Below are 7,448 nucleotides of genomic sequence, written 5' to 3'. Positions count from 1 at the left end.
TGTGTGTGTGTGTGTGTGTGTGTGTGTGTGTGTGTGTGTGTGTGTGTGTGTGTGTGTGTGTTTCTGGTGACATTTGGGGGCCATTTTAAGACAAAAATCCTACCTTTGGGGAGAACTGGTGCATTTGGGGACAAAAGTCAAGTCCCCATTTGGTTTAAATGCCATTGGTGGGTTGGGGGTTGGGTTTAGCACCAAGGTGTGAATTGAGTTTAGGTTAGTTTTAGGGTCAGGTAGGTACCTGAGGTCAAATACAACTGAACCCAAGACCCAGCTTGTTGCATGTCTTTGATAAAAAAAATATTCAAATAAAATAACTGTCTCTGCTGCAGCAAGGCGTTTTAACTGTAAAATGCTGCTTAAACAGCTAAAAAGCTATCAGGAAATGAATTTGTTGTTCTGATGTGCACCCTTCAACCTTAACTTAAAAGCTACCTGCAGGGTACCTGTGAGGTTAGCCTTGGGTTTGTGGTCAGGGTYAGGCTGTAGAAATGTAATGGAAGTCAATGGAATGTCCCCAAATGGATAGCTGTGCAAACGCGTATGTGTGTGGGTGTGTGTGTTCCTCTCTCTGGCTCTTTAAATGTTGTTGGTTAAAGCTTGTGTCCAGACAGCTGGCAAATGCAGAAGAGGAAATTGCTCAAGCTCGTTGCAAAACAAACATTAGCTTTAGCTGTTTAGTTTATTTCACAGTACAACTATTTCCATTGCAGTATTGCTAATTATTCAGCTCAAAATATTCAGTTGTAGCGGAGAATTTCCATCAGTCACAGCAAGCGAGCAAAAAGGAAATTCACATTATTTATTATAATGATTGCTTTTTTGAAACATGTTTTTATTTGATGCAGATGAGTGCCATGTRTCACAGTGCAGCGATGCCGTTCAGTTGGTGGTTTGACTTTTTCTTTATGTCAACAACAATCCTCGCACATAGTGGTTCCTTCACTTTACAGGATAATAATTACCTAAACATACAGTACAGGAAAATATAGTGGCGTTCCATATGAGCCATTTAGAAAACGTAAATACATATTTATAGAATGAACAAAAAGATTTAAAAGGGGCAAACAGAAACGCTTATAGTACACCAGCTAAACACATAAATAACTTTATACAACAGTAGTTAAATACATTAGAAGAAATAAAACCAAAGGTTCTTCACACGTTCTCGAATGTCCAATGGGTTTGGGCTTGTGTGTTAAAACTAAGATTAGACGAGCAAAGTGGTCATTTAACACTTTAGTTTATCTTTAGAAGAGAGCATTAACAGGAACTGCACCCATGTCTCAGTTTCTTTGTTATTTCTCAGATAAGAATAAGTACGTGACGTTACTTCAAACCGCAGCCACACRAAAACAAAACAATAAAAAATGAACTGGTCAAACCTACATGTCTAAACAAAGAATATACATCATTTGTCGGATTGTGTGAACAATACTTCTTCAAGCCAAACAAGATGGAATAAAAGCCAAACCTGATTTTGTTTACAGTGAGAGTTAATTTGTAAAAGATTTTTTTTCTTATATTTATGTGCAAAAAATGTATGTACATACAATATGATTAACACTGAGCATAAAATACTCTAGAAGAAAATAGTTTGATCTTTTTCTACTTGTACAAGCATTTTATCTAACAATATGTTATATTCTAATAATGCCCAACAATAACAACTGCTGTTCCTGTTAAATATTTCAGACAATAGAAACACATTTATGGTTAAGAGATGTGAGTTCCTCCACGGACCTCCTGGATGTTTTCCTTTCTCTGCTTCTAGAAGTTTTCATCGTAGTTTTCATCGGCGATGGCGTTGCCATTTTCGGGGATTGCGTACACAGATTTGCTCTTCTTCTTCCTGCTCTCTGCTCGCTGCTGCTCGGGCTTTTCGTGGCCCGAAAAGGACAAATAGGCAGCGATGCTGTTCCTGACGCCGTAGCTCACCAAGCTGTCACCGTGGCCGTCTGTGCTGACCAGCTGTTTCCTATAAAGAGAGCAGATGAGGACACAAAAGATGTATTTCACATTGAAACTTGCCTTCGAATTGGAGCTATACCAAAAATAATCATGCCCCACTCCAGTWATTTTTGCTCATTCTGAAGATTTCCAGATGTTTCTTTTGACAAAAGAAACAAATCAGTTCCATAATAAAAACACTATGTTTTTACTTTATTTAATTTAAACATAATTTATAAATGAATGCAACAAAAATAAATTTAAAATGTAAAGGATAATAGCTTAACTTATTTTTTTACATAATGCAGTGTTTCCCCTACCATTATCTGACCCCACCCCCACCTCCTGAGCCTTTGGCTTTGAGTAATTGTGGCCCTTTGAGCAATTTAAAAAAAACCTGCAGCTTCTATCCTTTTATTTTTGGTCATCTCAAAAGCATCTCAAATACATTTTTATTTTTATTATATTTCTGTTATAGTACTGTAGCTGCAAGAGGGAATATCTACAATAGAATCATTTATTTATTGTAGCTGTATGCATGGAAAAGACAGCTTCGTTTCTATGTTAACAAATAACTGACATGTTCTCTGTAAAGCAAACTGGAATTTGTTCAAGCTTAAAACACAATTCCAGTCACTAGTCAGTTTTTAAATTAGTTAATTGGTGCATCACTGCTTTCTGCTTCAGGCAGCTCGTATCTTATGGTTAAACACCGACAGCAGGATCAGTAATCTTCCATACCTGTCTACTTTATTCCAGTCAAAGTTGCGTCTCATAACTACAGGTGGAGGATCTGRAGCTGCGTCTGATGTCCTCGGTTTTTCTGACAGACAGGGACTCGTTAACGTGCAACACAGTCCATCTGCACAATCTAAAGAGGAAGAGATGGAGGAAAAAAGCGGTTTTAGAAAAAAAAGTCACAAGAACTCTGTTGCTGCAGAATTTGCATTAAGAGCTCTCACACCCTGCTGCTCAAGCAAACACCCAAAGCAAAAGGTAAGATCAGAGATCCATTCGTCCTCTGAATGTTGCACTATTTCAACTTTTTCATGTTTTTGCATGCGTGGTTATTATCAAGCAACCATATTGTATCTCATTTCCTGTTTGTTCYAAAAATGACTTACAAGTCCAGGAAGTACTGCTATAAAGTTGACACAGATAATAAATGCTTCTATTTTAAGAGCATAAAAATTATTTTCAGTAACCTAATTTAAGAACGTGTGGCTGATGTTTGTATTTTTAATTTTTTAATTTTTATTTATTTATACATTTGTTTTGTTTTTTCACATCCCTCTCCACAGGCAGACTGAAGCTATGCACTGCGAGCGCCTACCAGAGTAATGGTTGATCATATCTTCAAGGCACTGGAAGGTGAGCTTGGGGGAAATGTAGTACCAGCTGTTGTCCAACCTGAAGATCCGATAGTGCTTTATCTGCCTGTGCCTCACCGAGAGTGAATACAGACCTGAGGAYATAACACACAAAATTAAAAACATAATTTTTCACCTGAGTCTGTTTCCAGTTGGGAATGATAAATCAATCAGCTGCATGTTTGTGTGTGTTAAGTAAGCTGCAGTATGTCCTGCACAMACATGCATTCTGTGTGAGCACCTGGTTCTTGTTACCTTTTTAGGACCATTTCTGGTAATACAAACCTTATCATAACCAATAGTCCTTTTGGGGACCAAAGACAAGTCCTGGTGGAACGCCGGTGGTGGGTTATGGGTTAAGCTTAGGACTAAGGTATCGGCTGAGTTAGGGTTAGGGTAAAGGTCAGGATTTCRTTAAGTCTATCTCAATTCAGGGGTTGCGTCCTTCGAAGTCTGCRTTTGTCGACTGCTTACTTCAATTTGTGGGCTCCACAAAACCCCCCAAAATGAAAGCTGCATCTGAGTATCCTTCCCAGCTGAGGATTTATTGTGCCCTCAGCAAACCGAATCAAGAAAAACAAAAAAGGCAGTTTTTTTAATTGTTTTTTTTTTCTACCAAGTCAGCGTAGTTTGGAAATTCATCATGGACAGAATAATTTGTTTTGAAATGTAAGTATAACAACTTAACTGATGAATTGTGCAACTACAAATACATCTAAATGCAAAATTTTAATGTTTTTTTATTTATTTATGTGTAACATTTTTAATTTTAAAGTCATTCCAATGAAAAGACATGTGAAGCACGTAAAAGCATTTTAAGCCTGAAGTCATGTTATATAAAAGGTAACACTGTGGTAACAAGGTAGTGCATGGTCATCCAAGCGTACGTCATCTGAAGACTAGACCATCTCATTTCACAGCTGTTTTATGCAGCCTACACAGACTGCGTAGGCTGTGGGCTCCATGGGCCACTGTCTAGGTATAGGCTGCACCCCATGAGTTGGGACACACTCTAAGAAATGACYGAAAATGAATGAAATGGTCCGAATAATGATAGAAACACAAACGTGTGTGTGTGTGTGYGTTTAACAAAATGTCTCACAAACCAGTGCAATGTGCATCTATTGGTGTTATATAAGATAATTAGCAGAGGTTATAACTAAGTACATTTACTTTGTTACAGTACTTAAGCAGTTTTTTTTTTGAGGATTTGTAATTTTACCAATTATTTTTTTAAATAGCTACTTTTACTTTTATTTTGTTAAATTTTAAAAATAATACTTTTACTTCTTTACTTTAAAATTTAACAACTTGTTACTCATTACAAAATTAAATATGTTGAAACTCATAAGAAGATGTTTATGTGCTCTAAAAAAAGTGTTGAATTTACTCAACAAAGTAAGGTCAACTGGCTCCATTAAGCCTAGTYGAGTAAATTGAGTAAAGAATATACGTATTTTGCTCCATTTACTCAACCTGGTTTAGTGGAACCAGTTTGGTTCAGTAAATTCAACTGTTTATTTCTTACAGAGTGTGTAAAAGTACTTTTACGTGAACAGTTTTATGACTTTTACTTGAGTAGTTTTCTCAGCAGTGAAATTTATTTTTACCAAAGTCATTTTCTGTTCATGTAATTTTACTTTTACTTAGTTATTTTTCCAAGTACTTTATATACCTCTGTTAAATAACCAGAAAAACAAAACAAAACAAAACAAAAAAACAGATCCTTGCTTAGCTAGCTGTTAGCCTAGCCTGGAGGAAGAAATGTGCTCTTTTCTACTTTGTGCTCTGTATTATGCAACAGCTGTTTAGTTACTAACATTTATAAAAGTTTGACAGAATATAATTTTAAAAATGAAGAGACTATCCCTTGACTCTGCTCTCTGCTCTGAAATGTTAAAACATTATTTATTTTTTGTTTTCGAAGCTTTTGTGTTTTTCAGTTCAAATTTTTTGCCTTTCCTCTTTTGTTTCTGTTGAAACAAAGGGCTTTAAACTTCTACAGCCAAAGAGAAATATATAATTTGCTGGTTCACTGTTCTTACCTCTCTCACTTGTGCTTTCCCGCACCAGAAACGAGCCCACTTTGTTCCCGGGCAAAAGAAGTAGCTCCTCGGCCTTCTCCCTGCCCACTCCTGCGAAGAGCCACCTGGCAGAACCAGAAGCTTGTAATGAGAAAACTTAAAACCCAAAAATCAAACCTATTTCTTACATTGTTAGAAATWTGATCTTTAAACTGGTTTAAAGAACAATTAAACTGGCTTTAATTTAGACTCACCCGTGGTAAACTTTTGCCACATGGCTGTTGGGTATGTAGTTCTCCTTCCCTGCAGTGCGAACTCTCCACCAATAAGCTTCCCTGACCATCAGAAACACAGAAAAAAGGGAATTAACAGTTGACCTTTTGTGTCTTCACTTCCTCTTAAAGAGTAACTATCAAGTTTTTTCTTTTTTTAACTTTATTTCCTCATAGCCATTTTTTTCTTCAAATGTTTGCACGAAAACCAAACAAACACTTGGCGTACTGTGCAATGACTTGGAGCATCTCGCCCTTTCTGTAGATGGGCTCGCTGATTTCAGCAGAGGGGTAGTCCTCCAGCACGACCGCTACATCTTTATCAGAACCTGCAGAACACAGCCGCACCAAAAATAGGAAAAATTGTCAAAAAACAAAAAGTTCCATCGCCAAACTTTAGTTCRTTTTCATTTAAGTATTCAAGTGTGTGTGATTAGTTTTATTTCACAGAGAAACTAGTTTGACAAACTAAATTCTATGGTTTTATGCCTCGTGTATGTTTTTTTTTTTATCTTTTAACGCACAAAGTAATCCTACTAACCCAGCTGATCCAGACAGAATCAGATAAAATTGTCAGTTTGCAATTTTTAAACAAACTTGATTCACAAATGCTGTTCCGAACATATTTGCATTAAGATCTTACCTTTCGGAGCGCAATCAAGGTTTTCATTGTTCACCTGGTTTCTGCCACCAGCGCCTCGGATCACATTCCCCATCTCCCTGGGGGACCGGACTCCAGCCTGAGGTCAAGTCAAGAGAAAAATCATGCACCAGGTTTGTACGTTTCTGCTCCTTAAGGTCTCTCTGCTGATGTGCAACAAACACCACACATCTCCACAGGCTGGACGAAGAGCTCTCTCAACAGAGACACACACACACACACACTGTTCAGAATGGGGAAGCTGAGGCGAGATGCTATCAAACCCAACTTTTCCATTGCAATAACTCAATCGATGCACTGACATCTAAAAGTGAAATAGTGAAGTAAGATATTGCCTAATCCATTTCCCAAACTGTAAAATCTACATAGTCTTGTGTAATTTGTACGATTAATTAAAAAATGGGTGTATGTATTTACATATTTCAACAGTTCCTGCCTATTTAATAACCATGTCCTGTACTGTCTGTGAAAAGAAGTAGACGTAAAACAAAGACACCTACCCATAGAGTTTGCAGTTTACCACATGTGGCATCAAATGTTGTGCTGAAGTTCATGGTCCCAGCAGGTCATGGCGACAAGCAGTGGACTCGGCTACTAAAGACGGATCATGTCCGCGAGACTTTTATAAGACAGATGGGCCACAGTGAGTGCTGACAGCCTTGAGTACAAACGCACTTCCTGTATTGAAATGAGGAAGGGAGGAAGACGAATGTGGTRTTGAGACGCTTAAGTAAGCAGGGACAGAGTGTACAACGTTCGCCTTGACGTAGGTATTACCAGTAAGTAAAAGCTCCGATTTACGTTTTCATTTTATATTTTGGATCTTTTTTTATCTCAAATTATTCTTGAAATAAAAGGATTTTAAACAAAGAAATAAACGTACTGATGTTTTTCTTGTAGTGCTGTTGAACTGGACAGAAACGACCTTCTGATTTGATCAGATCTTTTGTGGAATAAACTGAGTTAGCATGTTACCTGTTGCAGATAACTCTTTGATTTACCTCAGTTTGGACAAATGTTTAAATCTTGGCTGCGTGGAAGGTGCTGTTGTCTCCTAGGTTCAAATCTCAGCTGTGGATGCTTCACATGGAGTTTTCATAGAGTTTCCTCATATTTCTTCCAACAGTCTAACAATGACCATTGAACATAAGCTGCAGCTGACCCTGACATATTT

General features: G+C 37.5%; 1 protein-coding gene across 1 annotated transcript; it reads right to left on the bottom strand.

The window, feature by feature from the left end:
* Positions 1–784: 784 nt before the first annotated feature.
* On the bottom strand, positions 785–6,975 carry sla1a (Src like adaptor 1a). Its single transcript, XM_014005659.1, has 8 exons — positions 6,775–6,975; positions 6,257–6,353; positions 5,843–5,942; positions 5,596–5,676; positions 5,363–5,466; positions 3,281–3,412; positions 2,689–2,818; positions 785–1,975 (listed from the first exon to the last, which is right to left on the bottom strand). The coding sequence occupies exons 1-8, from the start codon at positions 6,826–6,828 to the stop codon at positions 1,768–1,770; spliced, it is 906 nt and encodes a 301-aa protein (XP_013861113.1). The 5' UTR covers positions 6,829–6,975; the 3' UTR covers positions 785–1,767.
* Positions 6,976–7,448: the final 473 nt, after the last annotated feature.

The sequence above is a fragment of the Austrofundulus limnaeus genome, unplaced genomic scaffold (assembly GCF_001266775.1).
Source record: "Austrofundulus limnaeus strain Quisiro unplaced genomic scaffold, Austrofundulus_limnaeus-1.0 Scaffold32, whole genome shotgun sequence".
Taxonomy (NCBI): domain Eukaryota; kingdom Metazoa; phylum Chordata; class Actinopteri; order Cyprinodontiformes; family Rivulidae; genus Austrofundulus; species Austrofundulus limnaeus.
This window is presented reverse-complemented; position numbering and strand designations above follow the sequence as displayed.